Source organism: Rhinatrema bivittatum, chromosome 7 (genome assembly GCF_901001135.1).
Source record: "Rhinatrema bivittatum chromosome 7, aRhiBiv1.1, whole genome shotgun sequence".
Taxonomy (NCBI): Eukaryota; Metazoa; Chordata; class Amphibia; order Gymnophiona; family Rhinatrematidae; genus Rhinatrema; species Rhinatrema bivittatum.
This window is the reverse complement of record NC_042621.1, coordinates 277,907,493-277,930,316: the sequence shown is the minus strand read 5'-3', so window position 1 is coordinate 277,930,316 and position 22,824 is coordinate 277,907,493. Positions and strand designations below refer to the sequence as shown.

Sequence of the window (22,824 nt, the reverse complement as noted above, 5' to 3'; positions counted from 1 at the left end):
AAGAGACATATCTAACAGTCTGGTGCTCTACAGTGTGATCAGTCTTATTCCTTAAAGACCTGGCCATGCACCAGTAGAAGAGAGCAATGAGATTTTGTGGCTGGCTGTGCTATGGCTCCATTTTGAACAGGTGCTGTACAAGGCTCGCAGGCAAGATAAGCAGACCAAGCTAGGGAAGGGGGTATGGAAGAATGCACGGTGTCAAAGCAGTACTTGGGAGAAATCTATAAGGGGTATAAGGAGTATATTTTCTAGCATTCTTAGGAGGGAAAGAAAACCCCATTTACAATTGCTTCCTCTTATGTGCTTTCGACCTTATTTTCTGCTGCTTCTCATTCTTCCAGATGCAGCTTCTCCTCATTTCCCATACTGTCTCTTCTGCCAAGCGGTTGGTTCCCAGCTAGCCCACTTGCTGCTGCTTCTCGTTCATCTTCCATCGTCTGTCATTCATCCCCTTTCAACAAGTTCATATCGCAGCCTGCTTACGTTGCATCCCCTCTCTCGGAATTCAGTCACGGATCTCCTTTGTCCCAGGCTGTGGCGCTACAGCCGTAACTGAGCATTGAATCCTTAATCACACAATGTAAAATTCTCTTTCTGATCCTCCCTCTTCCTTCAGGCCTCGGCTTCTTTGTCCTGGACATCTCTTCTTCCATTGCTCATCACTGTGTCCACGCCCAACAAGATCACCTCCTAGTCATGCTTTAACTCTTCCTCCTTCCCCCCTCCCTTCCCCTGCTGGCTCCCACCTTGCATGTGCCTCCTCACTTCCTCTGGGCTCTTAAAAACTCCTCTCATCTCTGTTTGACTCTTTCTAACCCCCTCCATCGACTCCCTGTCATTACGCCCCATCCTCTGTCCCATCACAGACTTTTGGAATCACTGTCTTTAATATTGCACTGCCACTTTACGCTCCTCGTCTCTCAGAGTTGGGGCCTGAGCTTCTGTAATGTTATCAGCTTAAATGGGAACTTAATGAGCTGTACTTTCACATTTGTCTACCACATTACTTGTGTTTTAACTCTCTCACCTTCACAGTAGAATTATATGAAAAAATATTTTTTTAACGAGGCTCTTCAGGTGAAAAAAAAAAAAAGAGCGAGACCTTTTTCTCTCGCTACAATCATATGTTAGCCATTATTTACATTTATATTTATCAGCTTTATAGACCGCCTAACACAGAATGTAATGTAGAGGTGTGTGTGCTGCTTTTGGCGAGGGGACTTCGAGAAGGAGGTGTTGTGATGAGCGTAGAGAACGAGTGGGTTGGTAAAATCTGAGTAAGGAGTTGGCTCATGGACAAGAGGCGTCATTCGGAAGTTTATGATATTATCGTTCCCAGTTTATATTTGATCCGTTCGGAGATGGACAGCCAATGGCGATGAATTAAGGTTGGTGTAATGTGTCCTGAGCATTTTGTGTTGGACAGGAGTTGTGCAGCCGAGTTGATTAAGAGTTGGATAGGTCGTAGGGTCGCAGCAGAAAGACCAATGTATAAAGCATTACAGTGGTCAATAATTGGGAATAAAGAAGCTTGAAGAACAATACGAAATTCAGCAGTGAAGAGAAGTTTCTTTTAAGCCAGCAAGTAACCGAAGTCTGAAAAAACCCCTGTAATCTATTTATTTGGACATTTTATATACTGTCATTCCATGTAAAGATCACAACTGTTTATAATACTGACATTTAGAGGTATAAATCAGCAGAGAACGATGGATTACATTCAGACCTTATCTATCAGCTTAATTCTCAAAAACATATTAATTAATTAAAGATCAGGACATGAGACGTTAAGTACAAAAATAAAATAACATGTTTCACGTATCGTTCTGTACATAGTACAATCTCTCGTTAATTTGTTTATCATGTATCAAATGATTTTAGAAAGAACTGGCATAGTCATGGACAGCCCGAGGTCTGCCCAGCCTGCCCACCTTGGCACTCATTGTGTACGAAAAGGATCAATGTCTTTGTTTACTGTAATTGCCTTTCTGACCTTCTTTCCTGTGACTAATGATCTCTGATTTGTTTCTCTGTGATTTTGTTTCACTGCTGCCTTTTCTTGGGACTTTGCAGTTTGGATGTCCAGTTTGTCTGAGACTCCAAAGAAGGACCCTGCAGGTACGGTTCTGTGTGCTTTTCTGTGGGGTGATGCAGTGAGATCGTATTTGACCAGCATGCCATTGGAAAAGAGAAACATGTTAACATCCGTCTTTCACACACCGCACCTGCACGTTGTTTGTGGTTTTATATTGTTAAAAATGGGGGGGGAGGGGGGCGAGAGGTTGGTGAGGAAGAATTGATAACCTTGGTATTTCACAAAGATCTCCTAAGCCTCCTTGGCTTATTAATATGTAAATTAAGTTTGAAAACTTCACAAAGCTTCTAATGTACGTTTTTAATAATATGAAGAACCTTTCTTGCTCCATATTCCCCAAAGTCACCTAGAAAATATATTTGGGAGCCAGGAAGGGTCGTCTGTTTCCTCCCTCTCCCCACCACCACCACTTTCTCTTTCACAGCATGCCAGGGTACCCCCATGGAGTAACTCGGAAAGCAGCAATATTCATTCATTTATTAATTGATTTGACAAACACTGGTATTCCGCTTTTTTTTCCCCAGGAATGGTCTCAAAGCGGATTCCAGTCAATTTCGGTGCCGCCGTGGTAGCATCCTCTCCAGGGATAGTGGCATGAACAGATCAGTGGGGTGGGGGGGGGGGGGAGGAGTCTGGTTGAACAGCCCTGCTTTGGGGTTTTTTCCCCCCCAGAAGGTGAGGTAGCATGGTCCCAAGGCGACTGGGGAGTGGAACCTCATTCCAGATCTTAGGAGCAGAGCAGGTGGAGGCCCTCAGTCTTGTGCGGGCCAGTTTGACGGAGATCAAGTGGGGGGAGGAGTAAAGAAGAGCCTTTTGGGATGATCAGAGCTCTCCAGTAGGAGGGGAGGTATAGGAGACAAGGAGACGGGAGAGATATACTGGGGCCTCTTTGTCCACACATTAGAAAAGAAAGCAGAGGCTTCTGAATTTTATCCTGGTTTCTGCCTGAAGCCATTGCAGTTGGTATAAGATGGACCTTCTGCGGTCTGATGCTTTGGCCCCTGCACAATTTGCACAAGTTGGAGGTGTTTTCAAACTGGTCCGGGTGATACCATTCAGTAATGAGTGACAGTAATCTAGTAGTCAGTACAAGAACAGGAAAATAATGCTACTTTGTCGCGCAATGAAATAGCCTCATATTCTGCTGTATATTTTATTATACCTAGAAGTACATGAGGTCAGGATTCAAAACTAAATATTTATAACTTGGATAACCTGGAGTTAGATGGATAATATGTGAGTTACATGGATAGCTTGTGAGTTATCCATCTAAATGGTTTTGAATATTGACCTCCTGATGTTCCCTATCAATTTGCTAAAAGAAACTGCTTAAGAAAAAAAGCTAAAGAAAAATATGGTCCTAATGCAATTCACAATCCTATGTCCACCGTCCCCTGATTGATAAATGCTGAAAAAATAAGAATGAAAAAACAGCACTCATACTGGATGCTTTACAACAAAGTACAAACAGGTGCAGTGAGTCCATGCCCCAGAGAGCTTACAGTCTAGGTGAGCACCTGAGGCAATAGGAGATAGTGACTTGCTTAAGATCACAAATGTGAGGGCCAGAAGCAGGATTTGAATGCAAGTCTTCTTGTCCCTAATCTATTCGTTTGTTTATTTATTTACTTGTCTATCAATTTTATAGGCCGCTGTTTCAAGAAATATCAACGTGGCTTACAGGGATACAGACTTAATGAAATACATACAACAGACAATTAAAAAAAACATAAAATCAAGAAAGAATAAAACCTGACTACACATAAACATGCGCATTATGCTGACCTCTAGGCCACCCGCTGTCTCCCTTTTGTAATGAAGTTCCCACAATACCACCATTCCCCGGTGTAGCATTCTTGCTCGTGTGACTGCTAATGTGGAATTATCTAAAATGGTGGGACAGATTTGAGACACCAGGAGAACACAACTGGCGTGTCTACTTCTAAAAAAAAATAAAATAACATCTGTGCTTGTGGACAGAGTGTAAGAAATCTCCAGTATTCACAGACCCCCCTCGTGTCCTGTGGAATTTCTTTCAAAGAAATTTGACATCTGATTCGATAGACCTGTAAACTACCTTTAATGGGGAAAAAAAAAATCAAATTTACAACCAATCTCCTCCACCCACCTTTGAAAAGCTATAGCTCTTCCTGTCTCGTTCCACAGCAAGGGCTCCACTAACCCCATCCGTAGCACTCCCACAGGCTGACACTCCTCTGTGACACCCCCCCCCCCCCCCCCACACACACACACACGAACAAGGGAAAAATCCAGTGAATTGTCAATTTGGATCTTCTATAAAATTTGTACCCAGCTGAAATCCACGTGGTTCCAGATTGATGTCCAATTTCTCACACATTATGAGAGAAAAATCAGTGTGGTTAAGAGCCATTTCAGTCTGAAAAAATTCTTTATAAATTAAAAAAAAAATTTTGCAATCAAGACAGACCTGCCCCACAGCACAGTAGACAACACAAATGGGCAGACCAGGTGGACCAAGTTGATTGTATTTTAGGAAGGTTTTTATCGTGATCCGCACTCGGCAAACATTGTTATGTAAGTTGCAAGATATCAGATTCTTAAATAAGTAAATAATCATCTATGATTCTAATTATTAAGAGAGACAGCCTCAACTCATTGCATCAGGAGCAGTCTCGGGTTCTATCCACAAGTAGCTGAGCAGTTCTTCAACATATAAACAACTCACAGTTCCTCCATGCTTACAGAAAAAGCCAATCTCTTGGCTTTAATTTCCACAGCTTCTGACTCGGTGTACATCCAGGATATCCCTAGTGAATATGGATGAGATCAATTTGCATATGCTAGAGATCCAACATATGCAAATCTATCTCAGGCTTATTCATTGTGGCAGTCCTGAAAATCCAGCTGGCTAGGTGTGTCCTGCAGGAGAGGGTTGGGCATCTGAGAAAATAAATCCAATCTTTGCCTCTTGGTCAGCGCTGTCTACTTACACTCACAGCAGCTCTGTTCCAGGGCCTTCGTCTTCTCGCCTTCTCTGAGAGAGCAGGCCACCAAGCTGGTTCTCTACGTTCAGCCATAATTTTCTGATTCCTTTCACCGACCAGGTTGGATCTCCTGACCCCGCCCTCTTCCCAGAGCTCCGCCCCCCAGAGACCCATCACCCTGCACAGTCTGGCCTCCTGCCCGGGGCTGCTCTGCTCAGGCTGCCTCATTGGTAATCGTATGCAGGGACCTTTACCTCCCCTCTTGCACACAAAACATTTTCAGGTTACATATTTTTCTGTGCGTCTGATACAGAACTCTGTGCTTTCCATGGTCATCCATTCCCTGTCCAGCATGCTTTCGAAACACAAACAAGTGACATCGGAACCTTTTTTTCATTTTTTACCCTTTCCATGTGAAAAACTTGAAATGAATGAAGTGCCTTTGTCTGAGGCTTTTCTTGCTCAACATCAGCTGGCATCGGTAGAGCCTGCTGCTGCTTCGTGGAGTGAGTGGAGACAGACGTTTGCCAGAGCTGTCCTCAAGTAACACAGGCATATTTATGTAATAAACCCATTGTGGATTGCACAGCACCGTATTGCAAGCCAGATGGGGGAAAAGTCATGGAAACATGCAGTTATCATTCATCTGAGGAGAGAGGTGGGCCAAGCCCACGGTGACTGGGGGGGGGGGGGGGTTTAAAAAAGCAATCTCTCTCCCCTATCCCTGCAACAGTCTCCTATCCTTGTCCCCTTTCCCTCCCTCAGAGCAGGAAAAAACCCAAAACGTTTTTCTCTCTCTCCTGCCACCTGGGAACAAGAAATCCTGTTTGATCCTCTTCCCTCCCCCTCCTCCCATTGCACCCACTGAATAAGGAAGCAGCTTGTCTTTCTCCTTCCTACCCTCCATCCTCTCATCCCCAAATCAGAAAAGACTTTCCCATCACACTCGCTTACCTTCCACTCTCTTCCCTTCCCCGAAACAGGAAAATATTCTCTCCTTTCCAGTAGAACAGGAAGCACTTCCCCCCCCATCCCTCCCATCCTTTCTAAGACCAAGATTGGTGGAGTGACTTGAACTCCTGAACATCAGAGGCCTCTGTGAAGTGAAACGTAGGGCTGACTGCAAGATGTCGTGTTGATAAAACCACTAACAACTTATACAACACTAAAGTAAGAGACAGATTTATGTAGAGGCTGCTGAGCAGTGTCGTGCAAACAAATTAAGTTTGCTTTGAGATCCCACAAATATGCCAGAGATATCTGCAGCTTTTGTTTTGTTTTTTTGCAGTCCGAAGTCTCAAGGCAGTAGTTAGAGCAGTGGATAACCCTTTTCTGAATATAAAATGAAACAAAGCACTGCACCATGTTAGTCCACCAAAAATAAGTCAAATACAGCGAGACTTTTGTTCCGTCCTTAAATCTAGCCTTTCCAGGGAAGAGTCTCGCAGTTTCCATGCAAGCTTTTTCTGTGGATTTTCTTAAATCTAGCCTTTCCAGGGAAGAGTCTCGCAGTTTCCATGCAAGCTTTTTCTGTGGATTTTCTTAAATCTAGCCTTTCCAGGGAAGAGTCTCGCAGTTTGCATGCAAGCTTTTTCTGTGGATTTTCTTAAATCTAGCCTTTCCAGGGAAGAGTCTCGCAGTTTTCATGCAAGCTTTTTCTGTGGATTTTCTTAAATCTAGCCTTTCCAGGGAAGAGTCTCGCAGTTTCCATGCAAGCTTTTTCTGTGGATTTTCTTCCCTTATAATAATTGTGAGAAATAGAATCCTCAGGCAACAGGTGACACAAGACGTGCCCTGCTGGGTCAGACCAAGACCCATGGAGCCCAGCATCCTGTCTCTGACAGTGACCAGTCGGGGTCACAAGGACCCGGCAGATCCCCAGTAGTTGATGTATTTCTTGTATCTCCCTCCCAGGGATGAGCGCTGGCTTTCCCAAGTCTCCCTGGCTAATAACTGATCATGGATTTTTCCATCAGGAACTTGGCCAACCCTCTTTTGAACCCCACTATGGGAGTTACCTTGACCACGTCCTCTGGCAAAAGATTCCTTAGCTTGATTGTGCGCTGAGTGAAAAAAATACTTTCTAAGATTTGTTTTAATTCTGTCAGTTGCTAGTTTCATGGAGTGTCCCTTACTCCTAGTGTTGTTTGGAAGGGTAAATAATAATTCCCTATTTACCCATTCTATCCCACTCACGATTTTATAAATCTCAATCATGCGTCCTCTCAGTCTCTCTTCCAAGCTAAGGAGCCCTAATCTGTTTAGCCTTTCTCCATAAGGGAGCTTTTTTTTAAATTACTTTATCACCTTTCTCTGTACCTTTTCTATGTCCACTATGTCTTTTTTGAGATGGGGCGAGCAGAAGTGCACACAGTACTCAAGGTGTGGGCACACCATGGGTCTATAGAAGGGCATTATGGTATTTTCAGTTTTGTTCTCTGTTCCTTTCCTAATAATTCCTAAAATTGCCTTTTTGACTGCCACCGCACACTGAGACAAAGATTTCAAGGTATTCTCCACAAGGATTCTGAGGTCCTTTTCTTGGCTGGTGACTCCCAACACAGATCCCAGCATTGTGTACCCGCAGTCAGGATTGTTTATCCCTGCATGCAATACATTGCACTGGTCCACATAAAATTGCATCTGTCATTTAACTTACAACCTATATGTCGAAATCAAGACTCCGTTATTACCTGCTGTAACTGCTGTAAATAAGCTAATACTTTATATATATGTGTTTAATTGTTTAATAAGTTATCTATATAATCCACCATAACTGCTGTAATTAAGCTTTAATATATATCATTATATAATCTATTTATTCCTCATTAACCGCTGTAAAAAAATCAACCTTGTTCTAACCTCATTAAGCAACCTATCCTGTAAATACTGATATGTTCCTTGTACCTTTCTCAGCTGCTGTCTTTCCTCCTTTACCTCTCTCCCCCCTCTTCCCCCCCCCTCTTTTCGCTCCTGCTCCACTCCCCCACTCCCTGTTTTTTGTAATTTCCTCCTTTCTCAAGTTTATTGTAAACCGGCGTGATGTGCTTGCACGAACACCGGTATATTAAAAGCTGTTAAATAAAATAAATATATTAAAAGCTGTTAAATAAATTTAGAAGCCCAGCCTCACAAAATCCTTTTGCAAAAGCTCACAAACCACTGCAGTTTTAAAAACTCAAAACAATTTTGTGTCATCTGCAAATACGGCCACCTCACTCTTTGTTCCTTTCTCCAAATCATGGATAGCATATCCATGTTATGGATATGCTAAATAGCACAAGTGGCAACACAGACCCCTGTGGCACTCCACTAATGACCTTTCTCCATTTGGAAAACTGACCATTTAGTTTTACCCTCTGTTTCCTGCCTTGTCTCCACTTACCAAACCACGATAGGACATTGCCACGACCTCTCAATTTCCTGAGGAATCTCTCATGAGGGACTTTAAAACATTCCTTCTGATAAACCAAATATACCATATCACCTGGCTCAGCTTTATCTACAGGTTTATTTACACCTTCAAAAAAAAAATCTAGTAAGTTGGTAAGGCAAGGCTTCCCTTTGCAAAAACCAGCGTTGATGCTCCCCCAATAAATGATGTCTTGTCCATGTGTTCAGTAATCTTGTTTTTAAGAATAGCTTCTACCAGTTTGCCCAGCACCGATGTCAGGCTCACCAGTCTGTAGTTTCCCTTTTTAAAAACTGGCGTCACTTTGGCCGCCCTCCAAGTCTTCTGGTCCCGTGGCTGCCGTAAATGATAGGTTGCACATCACTAGAAAGAGGCCTGCAATTTCATGTTTGAATTCCTTCAGCTGCACGATTTCCATCCCACAGCGCACAGCCGTCCAATCTGCAGGTTTCTTGCACTATCTCTGCTCTGAGTTTTAGGCCCTTATGAGTTAAGGTGGCAGAGTAACTTCCAAAGGGAAGGTAAATTAGGTGAGCAGTGCGCTTGTAATAAAACCTGCCTGATGCCTTAAAGGCCATCCTCGGCTGGGAAATTACAACTTCTGTTTTTGGGCTGAGCATGTGATGATCCATCGTTAGCCAATTATTGCCAGGGTGTGCTTGAATTCTTCCAAGCCCTGTCATTTGCTTACTGTCATGTCTGATAATATGAAGAGCCTCAAAACCATTTGAGATGCTCAGATGATGGTTTGAAAGCTTCTCCCGTTCCAAAAAAGGATGAGCAGTAAAAATCGTGACATTTAGGGCCAGATTTCGGGGTCTGACAGCAGTTGTACAAAACAAAAAATTGCCAGTAATCTGTAGCTCACTTTGCTTTCAGAAGTTTGGAAAAAAAACCAAACCCTCATCTTTTGCCTACAGATTTTCCTTCCCACAGGGGGGTCTCCAGGTTCAGACCTTCAGGGTCACAGCCCAGTCGGCTTTTCAGGATTGCCACAATAAATATGCATGAGATCTACAGCATTTGCATGTCCAGCCCTCGTTGTATGCGGATAGGCCCGTGGCAGTCCTGAAAACCCGGCTGAGGTGGGGCCTTCCAGAGCCGAGTTTGGAGACCCCTGCCACAACTTCCGGAAAGGAAAAAAAAAAAATTATACAGAAAAATAATTGTCCAAGAAAAATCGTGTGCACGAGTGCAAGGTCCGTGGGTCTCTTCTTCAACCCCTAACATTGCCCCTTGAGCGCCAGAGTTCCCTCAGTTCTTTGTGCACGAGCTTTGTGGATGCACAGTTTTTATTCTGGGGGGATTTTTTTCCCCCTTCCAGAAGTTACAAGAAAGAGAAACCTCGGGCAAAAGATGCACTCTTTCCAAAGTGTGCAAACAAACCAATCCCCACGTCAGAATTTTCCGCAACCCTTGGCTCTGCTGAGAGACTAAATTTGGAAAAATTCCGCATGCAGTTTATTCTTATTTCTTCCTTGGAAAAATTACAAAGTATTTAGTAACTTGAGCACTATATGTACCTAAGAATACAAACTCTTGGAAGCAAAGCATAAAAAGGGATTATGTACCCCATGGATGGAACCGAATAAATGGTGGCAGATTACAAATGTGAGTGCGATCCAAGAGCTGCATTCCACATCAGCCTGGTAATATTACTGAATAATAGTTTGGAAAGGACTGGGGTGCCGAAGTAGCCAGGAAAATAAAATGTGATTTTTCTTGTTTGCTTCTATAAAACTTACTGTATATATCTTATATAGGATAATGAGGTTTGTATATGCGATACCAGAATACAATAAAATCAAGCATACAGATGATTTAATCCATGTGTACTGTGGCTCCATGTAAGAGTTTTGAGGTCTTTCTCCTCCCCACTGGTTTAGTTACAAATTGTTTTTGAATGTACATATATCTATGACTTTTACAGAACAGTCAGCCTGCAGCAAAATTCCTGGGTGGTGAGCTCTCAGGCTTAGGGAGGCAGGGGAAAGCAGCTGCCTCTTCAGTGGCAGCCCCTGCTGGCCAACAAGTGTTACTGCGGGGTGCTCCTCTGCCCCCGTTGGCCGAGAAGCAAAGCTGGAGGGCAGAGCTACGCATGCTTTGGAAAGCACGCTTCCTCACGATCAAAGTGAAGCCCAGAGAACGGCGATATTACTCCTGCTGCCATGAGAGGGGTAGGAAGATACATTCCAATTCTTGGTTCTCATTAAATCCTACTGGCCTGATAAAAGCTCATAGTGATCTACACTTGCGCATAGTCGTATCTTAGAATACAATCCATTTATGTGCCACTACAACCACAAATAGTCTGTGATATTGTAATAAAGATCAGTAGAGTTCCACCACTACCTTAAACTTGACGAGGCTAAGACAGAGCTTCTTGTCTTCCCCCGCTCAGGCCGCTCCCCCCCACTTCCTTCCAGTCTCTGTGGATGGCATTCTCAGTCTCCCAGTTCCCTTGGCCTGTAAGCTCGGGCTTTATCTTTGATGCCTTTCTCTGTCTCTCTACGCACATCCAGTACACTGCTAAAGCATCTCGCGTCTTCCTGCCTAACGTTGTTAAAATCTGTTTGCTCCTTTCTCAGCTCGCTACCGAGTCGCTCATCCATCCTCCTGTCACCTCTCGCTCAGTCTGCTGCAGTTTGTTCCTCACAGATCTCCCACTCTCTGGCTCCATTGCAGTCTTTTCAGAATTTGACTGTACGACTTATCTTCCATTTAAGTGCTCTTCTCATCGCTGACTTGGAGTCCCTGTCCACTTCTGCATACAGTTCAAGCTTATCTTCCTCGCCTCCAAACGCATTGATCATCATCATCATCATCGTTTATTTGTATCGCTCTTTCCCAGCAAAAGAGTTGAAAGCATGTAGCTTTACAGTATGCAGATGTACAGTGATACTGGGCACTTGGATATAGGTGCATTAGGTACAAGCATAAAATACATTTGAAGGATATGTTGTGCTGACTCGGATGGGCTATGATTGCCTAACTGAGCTGTAGATCATCTGAAACTTGGTGACCTAGATTGTGGGTTAAATCATCCAAGGCAAAGATTTGCAGTTCCTATTGTGAGCCAAATGCTTCTACAAATAGCTAGGTTTTCAGTTGCTTCCTGAAGGTGAGGTCTGGTGCAGGTCTAGTGGGTCAAGCCAGTAGTGCATTCCAGAGGTTAGGGCTGATCCTGCAGACGTTCTCTTGCTAGTATTGGGGAGCCATATTTCCTTGGGGGTTGGTTTGAGATAGTGAGTGCAGGGGGGGCAGGAGGAAGTTATGGGTGAGTCAGTTTCAGAGGTAGAGAGGTGCCCAGCTCTTGAGAGATTTGAAGGTCAGGACTAGGATTTTGAACATGGTGTGGTAGAGAGTTGAGGGCCAATGTAGGATTCTTAAGATGAAGGTGGTTCTTTCAAACTCTGCAGCTCCTCATTACCTATCTTCTCTTCTCTTCTCTCTTTCTACCAATGGCGTAGCCAGAAATGAAATTTTTTGGGGGGGGCCCAAGATTAACATAGGTGGGCAATTAACATGCAGGGCTAGGCCCTACTAGTTGCGTTCTTATTCATAAATAATGCCTTAGAGTGCACCTGACAATAGATTTCTAAGTAGTCTCATCATGAGTGATGCTTTCAAATTTTTTAATTCTATTATTTCAAGCACTTACCAACATTAACAGTACCTTATTTAATCAGTATTTGTTTAGTTTATATTTACTGCAGTTTATAAATATGCAACATGTAAAAAGTAAGCAAAGAACAGTTAACAGATATTAAATCATGTAAAAAAATAAATATCAATGTATTCTTTTTATGAATACTCTTTCCAAAAAACGAATAAAACTACAATAAACAGCAATAATCATCATAATCATCACAAGATTTGCAACAGGTACAGAACACAAATAGGACATGCAAAAAATATATTCAAATTCTGGTGTCACCTTAGTGACAGCAAAACACTTATTTTTACTCAACGCACAATCAAGCTATGGGATTTTTTTGCCAGATAATGTGGTCAGATAATGTAGCAGAATTTAAAAGACGTTTGGACCAAATCATTTGGAAGAAAAATCTAGAAACAATTATTAGCCAGGTAGACTTGAGGGAAATCCATTGCATGTCTCTGGGAATAGGCAAAAAAACAAAACAAAACCCAAATGTCTTTACCCTTTGGGATCTGCCAGCTACTTTCTACTTTCAACAGGCCACTGCCAGAGATAGGATGCTGGGTTAGATGGAGACTTGGTCTTACACAGCATGATCGCTTAGGAAGATTGCATCAGTTAAGTGATTTCCAACTGATTTAAATAAATAAAATGGCACTTCTTATGTTCCTAACTTATTTAAACAACAAATACATTAATGACTGTGACACCTGCAGTTGTGGGAGGAGGACTCCTGCCCACCAAATATGCTCCCTATCCATCCCAACATGCTAATGCATCTTCCTCAATGTGCCTAGGTCCTCCCCTTCTGCACACACCCCTCCTTCCCTCTCCCCCCCCCCCCCCCCCCCCCCCCCCCCCCCCGGTTCTTTCCAGATCTTCAGCTCACTTCTCCTCCAGCCCGTGTCAGCAATGGAAAGAAAATCAGTGTGGGGCCTGTGAGCCAATGCGCACTCACAGTTGCTATGGTGTCTCCGCCCCCTTCCCCCATATAGGTTTCCTGTTACTAAGGAACCCATTCAAAGGGTGGGGCTGCTGCAAGTGCCTGTATTCCTTCCTCCCTCCACGTCGTCTTCCTCCTTCATCAGTAAAGCAAGCTGTATCTCTTGGAATCCCAGGATCCTCTGATTGCGAACGCCAGACTTTCCATTGGACGATCCTATGCATCGTTGAGCATGTAAAGACCTCCATTGAATTTACAAGCATGATTTAGTGTAGTTTGAGTGTTACTGCAACACTTGCTCCAAACAGTTGCATCCTCTGAACTCCAATTGTTATGGTGGGTCTACCCACTAGGAAGAATCTGGCATCAGGGGCTAAGATGGCATGGACTGCGGAAGCGCTTCTGTAATTCTCCCGCCCTCTCTCTCTTTCCGTCACCTCCAATCTCCCTCTCTAGCTCTCCCTTTCCTCACCCAATCACCCACTTTGACTCTTCTTCTTCTTCTTCCAATTCTCCTCCAATCATCCTCTCACTGATTTTCCGCCTCAGTCTTTCCCCTCTTTGGATCACTTGCCCAGTCTCCCCAACAATTATTCTCTCAGGCTCCCCCCATTTCCCTATCTCTCTCTCCCCCCCCCCCAAAAAAAAATCATCTCCTCTTTTTATCAATTTCCCTACCTCCCTAAATTTCCCCTTTCCCTCTCAATCAACCCTTCTCACTTCCCACTATTAGCTCCCTCCTCCCTAACATTTTTGGCTGTGGCCCTATCAGTCTACTGCCTCCCATTTCCGCCTCTTGCTGTTTCCCCACAAAATCATTCTGTCTTACTAACCCCTTCCCCCTCCACATCACTCACACTCACACACCTCCCTCTCTCACTCACTTTGTTCCTCTGTCATCCTCTTTGCTGCTTTCTCTCTCCACCCCACCAAACCTCTCCCCTTCAATCATCCACACTCTGGCTCCTCACCTTTTGTTTTTTTTCCCTATCAATCTCTATTCCTCCCTGCCAATCTCCCCTCCCTCCTCCTTGTCCATTTCCTCCTATTTTCTTCCCCTTCCCTGAGTTGCCCCCCTTCCAGATCTCCCACTCGTTTGGCTCTCTCCCAGCTCCACCTCTGCCAGGACCCAAACACTGGGGGTCTGTAGGTGGGACAGGAACCCGTCCCAAGCAGAAATGCATGTGCTCGGCTGGCTTTTCTGTCGCGCGTTCCTCCTTTCTGAATGGGCAGAATGCAGGAAGCAGCGGGTGCGGACTGACCATGTGCCTCTCTGCTTGTCCCTGCACTGCTGTGCCAAAGGAAGGCACGGGTAAGTCTGGGAGACCTGGAGCCTGCAACTGAAGAGGCAGCAAGGAGTGCAGAAGACCCCGGGAGGCTTGGGCTGTCTGCAGCAGCAGTATCTATCCATTGCTATTTGGTTAGTGCTTCCCACTAGTTTTGAAGGCAGTAAACCTGGCAAAATAAGTTTCTTGTCTTGTGCTAATCACCCCCTGACCTGTGGCAGGGGCCAATAGAAGAGCAGCTAACGGCAGAGATGGAGCCGTGCCCGTTGATCTCTGTTTTAGGTCAGGAGGCTATGCTTGCTCATGTTAGAGGGGGTTATCAAACAACATTTAGCACCACACCCAATGGCAAATAAATTTTGCTTGGCCGGGAAAGGAATCAGAATTCCCGATTGAAATATTGTGCAGCAGAAAGCAGTGGGAAAGTGAAAGAGGGAACATGCTTATTAATGAACCATCAAGCTTAGAGCGCCAATATGCATTCATGTTTTCTTTTAAAATAATAAAAAAAAAAAAGCAAGTGTGTTCATGTTGAAAACGTTCAGTCAGGTGCATAGCAGATGTGCTTGTGGCTCTGATGGGATTTCTGTCTCAAAGAAGAAAAAAAAATGTAATAAGGACCTAGAGCTGGCCTGTCATTTGTAGTAGTAGCATATCTCACTGTAACTTGGGTTTACCACTCTGTCCATGGCCAGCAAGGAGGCGGGCAGTTTGGAAAAGAGTGCCTTTTGAGTTTAAATCTAATTCTGTTTGCAGGCTATCACGTGTGACTGAAGTAGGGACTGGGCAGCACTTGGCGATGCTAGCCCTGCGGGTCATGGCTTTTGTCCCCCTGCCTGCTGCAAAGAAATGTCCTCTCTCAGGCGACAGCACTGGGAGTTTGCTAGAGCCCGAGCGCAGGGGCCAAGAGCAGCATGAAACTTGGCAGACCCATGCGAGCATAAATAGCACCTGGACTCAGTTTCTCTAATAATAATTTTTATCTTTTTTTAATTTGAAAATAAATACGTGAAATTCCTTGGTAACCAGGGAGCAAAGTTTGACCGAAGAAACTCAGCTGAGCCTTTCCCTGCCTCTCTTTCTGTTCTAGAGGGTGTATTTGCTCCCATTATACTTGTTTTTAAGGCCACATAAATATCGGTAAAGTCTTCGGACGTTACAGGAGTTGGGTAAATTCTATGGATGAAGTTTGCTTTAGGTGCAGATAGGGCGCGTGTGACCCTTTTCACCTTTTGCCTCTAGTTGCTTTCGGTATGTGAATGTGCTGAACTGCTCGGAGAAACAGAGTTGCAGGCCCTGAGAAGAGGGGCTGCGCAGAGTCAGGACTGTCGCCGTGTGCAACGGCACCGCAGGCAGGTCCCCCCCTACAACGGTGCAACCAGCCTGGGGGTGGGCATGGTCCCTGGAGGAAAGGCGAGCTGGGGGGGGGGGGGGGGGGGAGATATGATAGGGACACTTAAATATCTCAAAGGTTTCCATGCACAGCGGGGTGAGCCTCTTTCAACGGAAAGGAGGCTCTAGAACGAGGGGTCATGGGATGAGGGTGAAAGGGGGGTAGGACTCAGGAGTAATCGTAGGAAATTTTCCTTTACAGAGAGGGTGGTGGATGCATGGAATGGTCTCCCACTGGGGATGGTAGAGACAAAAACAGCATCTGAATTCAAGAAAGCATGGGATAAATACAGGGGATCTCTAAGGAAGTGATGGGAATTTTAATGCTGGATTGATGGGGCAGACTGGATGGGCATATACAGTCTTTTTCCACCGTCCTGTTTCTGTACCTTCCAGCGATGCGGATGGTCCCACCGATAAGAACAGCTAGCAGCATACCCCTAACCATAGCAGCACCATGGTGCCCATCATGCCACTCACTACAAGACCTCTGTGTAGGGTTGGCAAACGGGTTTGTGGACTTAAAAAAAAAAAAAAAAAAAAAAAAGGGAGAGCAGGTATACTTTAGTCAGGTTCAAACCTCTGCCACCTAGTGGCAGACCCTATCATGAATAAAAAGTAAGTTCCTTTTAAAAGAAAACTAAGAAGAAAATCAGTCTAACTGAAAATGAAGTATAAACCAGTTAACACTGTGCTAATGAAAAAACAAGATATTAAAACACAAAACATAACCAGGGGATGGGGAGCAGAGCAGTTCATTTTAGTCAGAGAAAGCATCCACCAAGCCAGTACCTGCCACAGCAGTAGTACTGTGCTCCTCGATTCGCCGGAATTGCACCCCACGGTGGGATTACAAACCCCTGCCCCGACAGGTCTGTGCATGGCATAGGAAACAGCTGGATTAACCTCTTCGTTATACCACGTGGCACCCCCTACAGCACGCAGCTGGAAAGGCCTCCAAGAGATACCACATTCTATGCCTTGATTTTATTTTTTTTTTTTTTAACGACATCATTAAGGTACTTTGTCCACACAATATTTGAGTACCAGTGGCAGGATAATTTCAATATTGAATTAAAAGTGCCTTTTTTTAATTCATATGTAGTCCCCACCGCAGTCAGCTCTTGGGCGTGAGACCTCACGGAGAGAAGGCCATGACCTCCCGGAGTTTTCGCATGGGGGAGGGGGGGGGGGAAAGGTCAAACTTTTCCAGGGCCCTTAGGGTTTCGTTCTCCGAGGTTCTTCTACAAACCAGTTCAGTCGCACCGAAGAATCACTCTTCAAAACTGTTGTTCAAAACAAGTCTTTACCGCAGACTGGTGGCAGTGAAACAACATTTGAAAACAGTACACTAAAGAATAGTGCATTCCAGCAAGGGAGTACAAGAAAGACCACAAAAACTCAAAATACATTCCATTTCTTCTGCTTACGCTCTTATGGAGAGGAATCCGTCCTGCCTGGACCCTCCCAGTACCTTTTGGGTGGAGGAATCTTCTTCTCTGTTCCTTCTCTCTTCCTCTTTCTCTGGAGCCTCTGGTTCATTTGCTGGATCAGTCTTAGACTGTGGATTTCCTGAGACAAGATTCCTCTCCTCTGACACCTTCCTGGTACGCTCATCCAGTCCTCTGCAGGATTCCCCTCTCTCTCTCTCTTCCACTCGCTCTGAACTTCTCCTTGGCTCCATCTTTTCAGCAAGGCCTGACCAATGTCTCCCTGGGTCCCAGCCACCTTCACTGAGCAGGAACACAACACCCCCTCTCTTCCTGTGGAGGATCAGGCCCGTTGGCCCCACTCTGTTAAAGAGAGCACCCCAGCAGAGCTCCAGATCTTAGAATTCTCTCTCTTCTCCCCACACCCCTTTGAATCACATGGGTGCAGGGATTTTATATGCTCTTACAACCCCCCCACCCAATGGACACTATCACACATAGGGGCGGAGTCTGGAGGAGACTCCGGACACACACTCAGACCAGCTGAAACCACTATTGCCATGCAAGTGAAGGGCAATACTGTTTATGGGGAACAGAATCTGACCTCCTGCTACACACACAGTAGTATATCTCATCTGGAGGTTCATTACTAATCTTACACTGGCCTGGATTCTTCCTTGACTGTGAAAAACTAGCAGCGGTGCCTTTTATTAACTATATGAGGTTATTCTTCGCTAAATGAACCGTGAAAATGGATCTGTTCTTCTGGTTCCAAATGCCCTACTTCCTCAGTAAGGACACCATTAATCCATTGTCCTCCTCAGTAAGGACACATTGTCCATTGTCAATCAAATCATTGAGATTGTAATTGTTGAATCATATTTTCACTTAAATAATAATTGGATAATGAGAAGCACTTCAGCTTAGCCAACTCAAAAGAGTTAGCTAGGATGTGATGCCTAGTATAAAAAAAAATCTGAAAGAAAAAATGGCTTTGAAATGAAAGTGATTTTCGCTGTTTATTACAAGCATTCCTTTCTCGGTGTGGCTTGTCCAGCTGCCCTGTAAACCCATTCTAATAGGGTCTGCAGTTTCTGGACTGCCACTGGACAGGGCGCTTAGAAAGCCTGGTGTGATTGGAGCCCTGAATTAGGAAGAAACTAATTAGTTTTGTTTTTCTTTAATTAAAACGTTATTTTCTCTTTCTGAGGCTGAGTAATACCGTACTTCAGTAGAATATATCCGACAGCCGACATTTCAACATAGCTGACTTTTTGCATTTTCTTGCTTCTCAAACTGTTGATCTATTAAAGTTATGGGGTACAATTTCAAAACTTTACACATATAATAGTTGGCATATATGTGTGTGTGTAAGTAGCCTCTACTTGCGTATTCCATATTTTCAAAAAGTCTAAAATATGTGTGTATTTTCATTTTTGCATGTAAAACAGGGGCAGTCTGGGGCATTCTGGGGTGAGGCAGACATCCGTGTATTTTGCTATTTTAAAAGACACATAACTGCGTTTGCCAAATTACTTGCGTAATTATCTGGAGTAAGTGATATTAAACATATTTATTGTGTATTCTTGGCTGGGTGGGAGGTCAGGAGTTCAGGCTGAAGAACCAGGAAGGAGACGATGAGGTGGAGAAGGACTGGGCGAACTGGTGAACTAATTAGTAAACTGGTTCATTTAATTTACACATGCACGTTTTAAAGTTGGCTTACTTATGCACGTAAATCAGGACTTACATGAGTAAGTTCTGCTTTATTTTTGCATGTAAAATGTACAGTAATAATTGCATGCAGTCAGTGCATTGATATATGTGGTTTGAATGCATTGCATGTATTCACGTAAGCCTACATAAGCATGTATTTTGTGGGGTAGAGATACACGTATTTGAAACGTGTGGATTGTAAAACTCACAGTCATATATGCGCGTATATGCCGTCATGTGCTTATGTTTGAAAGTTCTCCTCCCTGTGAGAAGTTTGCAGTGCTGACTAGTTACAGTGCTGTATAAGAGGGTGATGCCACTGAACGATGAGAAGAGATATTTAGACTGGTGATGCCTTTGAAGTTGGTGGACATTACTGACCTGGGTAGCAAGATGGCTGCCTCTCTATAAGGGTGTCACAGCTGCAGCGAGAGATAGTCTAGAAAACAATGGAAGCACTTTTGTAAAAAAAATAAAAATAAAAATTTTAAAACCTGTTTTTTGGTTTGTTTGGGTTTTTTTTTTTTTTTAGAACATACAAAGCACATAATATCTTTCATTGCACAATCTCAGTGCATGTAAGAGCATGCAGCTTATGTTTATAGAAGAAAATACGTCTTGGAGTACAAGAAAATGTGAGTTTGTAGTTCGGCAGTGGTTAAAGTGAGTACTGTAGTTTACCTGGCTCCTGGCGAAACAGTAAAATAAATCTCTTCTATTGCTGCGGTTGAGGGAATTTGTCTTGACCCAAGACTCTGCAGTAAAGTGCATGAGATCTGTAGTCTTTGTGGCACCTTGTGCTTGATGATCTCCATGGAGAAAAGAAGGATGCTGGGTGAGCATTGGAAGAGTCAGCCGTGCCAACAGCTCGGCGCTCAGTTCTCTACTGAGCCGTCAAGTGCAATAGTTCATGGGATATATGCAGTCTTGGGGGAAAAAAACCACACTTTCCAAAAAAAGAATTACGTAAATAAGAAACCTAAGATAAGAGATCAAACAAGTGACATTTTTGCGCTGCAAAATTGTAGAAAGAAATACATGTGATATCTTTAGGTATAATTAACCTTTAGCTCTTTAGAGTTATTTTTTTTTTCTCCTTACCAGCAGTCTCTGCTGCTTTCTTTCCAGCCCAACAAAAAACTGCAAACCCAGGCGACTCAGTTGACCCTCCTCCAACATGATGTCTGGAGGGGCACTACCTCTGTCGCACATTCTCAGTGATGCTTGTTGGCCAGCAGGCATTAACCCAGTAACACCAGGGATATCCCCTCTCTCCTTAGACCAGAGCCCACCACCATCTTGGCCCCCCACCCCCCCCGGCTCAGCCAGCCCTGGTGGATCTGAATCTGGATCTCTAATGCTGTGGCGCACAGTTCCTCGTCCGGAGGGAGTCGCATGGCTGCTTGACTCCCAGCTTCCTGGTACTGCTGTCTGGTTGCAAGATGCGTGATTGGCCCGTGCTAGGGGAGGGGCGGCGCAAAGTGTGTATTCATGGACTAGTGCCACTTGATATATTTGTAGTAAGCTCAGAAAATTTTAAACAAATGTGCATACCTGGGAACTCTTCCGGATAAAAGAATTACCGGGTCTCCAGGCCAATACCGGAAATCTCCGGGTGCTGCAGCAAAACCAATTTGCTTGGACCCGGAAAGAAGAAAGGAAAGTCCATTGGTCTTGTGCGGCTGAAAAAGGAGGAACTCGACAGTGATTTCTACCATCTCCGGACCTTTTTAACTCTTAACTTCGCTTCCTCCTGACACCACCTGCTCCTGCACAACCTGTTTCCTGTATCCAGCCACTTGCCCGCCCCATCCTGTTTGCCTCGGCCAATCGACATTGTGATTTCCTACCCGTGCATCAAACGAGGAGTAAGAAACAGGCAGCATCCACTTCCGCAGCACAGGAGGAGAAGGAAGAGGCTGCTGCTGCTCCGGGAGCCCAAGTTAGAGTCTGCTGCTGCTAGTGTGTTTTGAAAGGGGGGAGAGAGAATGAATGAGCAGGTCTGTGAGAGTGAGTGAGTGTGTATTTGTGTAGGAAGAAGAGATCTGAGAGTGTATGTAGGTGAGTGGGAGAGAGCTGAGTGCAAGTGAGCATAGGTATAAAAGTGAGTGGGCATATGAGTATGGAAGAGGGAGAGACGTGATTGTGTGTGTGTGTGTTGGTGGGAGATGGCAGAAGTAAAGGTGTAAATGGACATGTGAGAGAATGAGCAGTGAAAGTAAGTGTGCACATGTAAGAGTGTTTATGAGAGCAAATCTGTGAGCATCCGATCCCACTGTGCAGTTGCCCCCCCCTCCCCCCCTGCTAATCCATGTTAATCTCAGGGTTCCTGGAAGTAAAAATGTTTCCAGGTATGCAAATGTGATTGGTAACGAGCACTGTGCACTGCCATGTGTGAGGCCCAGGTTTGATTCCTGGGCTCAGTATCTGCAGCAGCTTTCCTAGCCCCGGTGGAGGTTAGGGGAAGGGAATGTCAGCCTTCGCTAAGTGGCGATGGCCAGCGGCCAGACATGGAGTCCACCAAGTTAGCCAGCTTCTGGAGGGAGCCATGGTTTCTGGCCCCCAGTGGAGGAGTGTTGCATAGGTGGAAGGGGGATAGAGAAATAGGGGGAGGAGGAACCTAGGTATTTACAAATGTAGGCTCATAGCCTCCCATAGCCCAGCAGTTGAGCTGGAAATGCATCAAAAGGAGGAGAAAATTGATTGGCAAAAAAAAAGATTGCATTGGAGAAAAATGGTGCAAATTATCAGCAAACGTAAGTGTTAAGCCATCCGTTAAGGAGGTGTTGGAGAAAGGCAGTCAAATGCTTATGAGCAATAGCTGTTCTTGTTAAAAAGGGCAGTGCGCAGTTTCTGTTAACCCCATCCGAAGTGCTGCTCTGTTTAACCAGCTTTGAAATAAGGGACAGCCATAGCTGGCAGGCTCTGAACTTGTGAACTCAAGGTGTTTATACAAATGTTAAACGTGTTGGAAAGCAGGGCGGTCTCCATCTGGTCCACCAATATTTGAGCTGCTGACGTTTTTGGCACTTTTTCTTTTGGCTGTCTTTTTTTTTTTTTTCCTAATCTGCCTCCCTCTGAAAAAAAATAGACCTACCTTTTGTGGGCTTGCTGGTATCACAAATGCGCCGTACGTTTCAAAGGCATATTGCTTGTATCTTCTTATGTTACGTTCTTTTGTTCCTATTAACTGCTGGCCACAGACACTGGCACTTTTGGGGGAATTGGTTCGCAAACAGCACAAGGAAGCTCGCTAGTGTCCACCGTGTGCTGCAGCTCTCTGTTCCACGGCATCATCCAGTACAATCTCAAATGCTTCCAACTTTTGCAGAGTACAGAGGGGGCTAGGCTTGTGTTGGGGGCGAAATCCACCAACCATATTATGGAGAATTTTGCATCGCTTACACTGGCTCCTGGTTAAGAGGAAGACAAAATTTAAAGCGCTTTGCTTTGAACCAGCTTGGCCCCTGAATATCTCTTCCGATTTCTACTCTCCTACACCCCCACGATGGGATGCTGATCCTCCCAACAGGCAGCTTCTCTCCTCCCCTCCACTGGCTTCAGCCAGACTAAGACGCGCGAGGCTTTGCATTGTTCCGCTGCTCTGCCCCCTAAAATATAAAGCAAGTTACCTCTAATGCCGCAACAGAAAACTTGCTCCCTCACCTTCTCGAAAGACGTCGAAGCTCTGCTGCTTAACCAAGCCTTCCCCTACGTTCCAGAACAGAGACGCATTCTAGTTCACCAGAGGTCTTCCTGTTCGTGAATCCCGCAAGGTACGCCCACTTCAGGGCTACCTCTGTCGAAATGATTCTTAATATCTGTCACGCCACAGATGTTTAACCTACTGCTAAAATTATATATTTCAGTTTATACCCAGTTCACCCATTTCCTTATTCTTATCCAGTGTATCCACTTGT

The 22,824-nt window shown here is 44.6% G+C and overlaps 1 protein-coding gene across 3 annotated transcripts in view; it reads left to right on the top strand.

Moving 5' to 3' along the window:
* SH3PXD2A (SH3 and PX domains 2A) overlaps positions 1–22,824 on the top strand; it is a 571,414-nt gene that overhangs the window by 413,377 nt on the left and 135,213 nt on the right. For 2 of the 3 annotated variants that reach the window (XM_029610305.1, XM_029610304.1), the window contains one exon: positions 2,077–2,121. The exons of the other annotated variant lie outside the window; for it this stretch is intronic. In XM_029610305.1, coding sequence (XP_029466165.1) covers positions 2,077–2,121 — 45 coding nt within the window. The remainder of the gene's footprint in view (positions 1–2,076; positions 2,122–22,824) is intronic. 3 annotated transcript variants of the gene reach the window in all.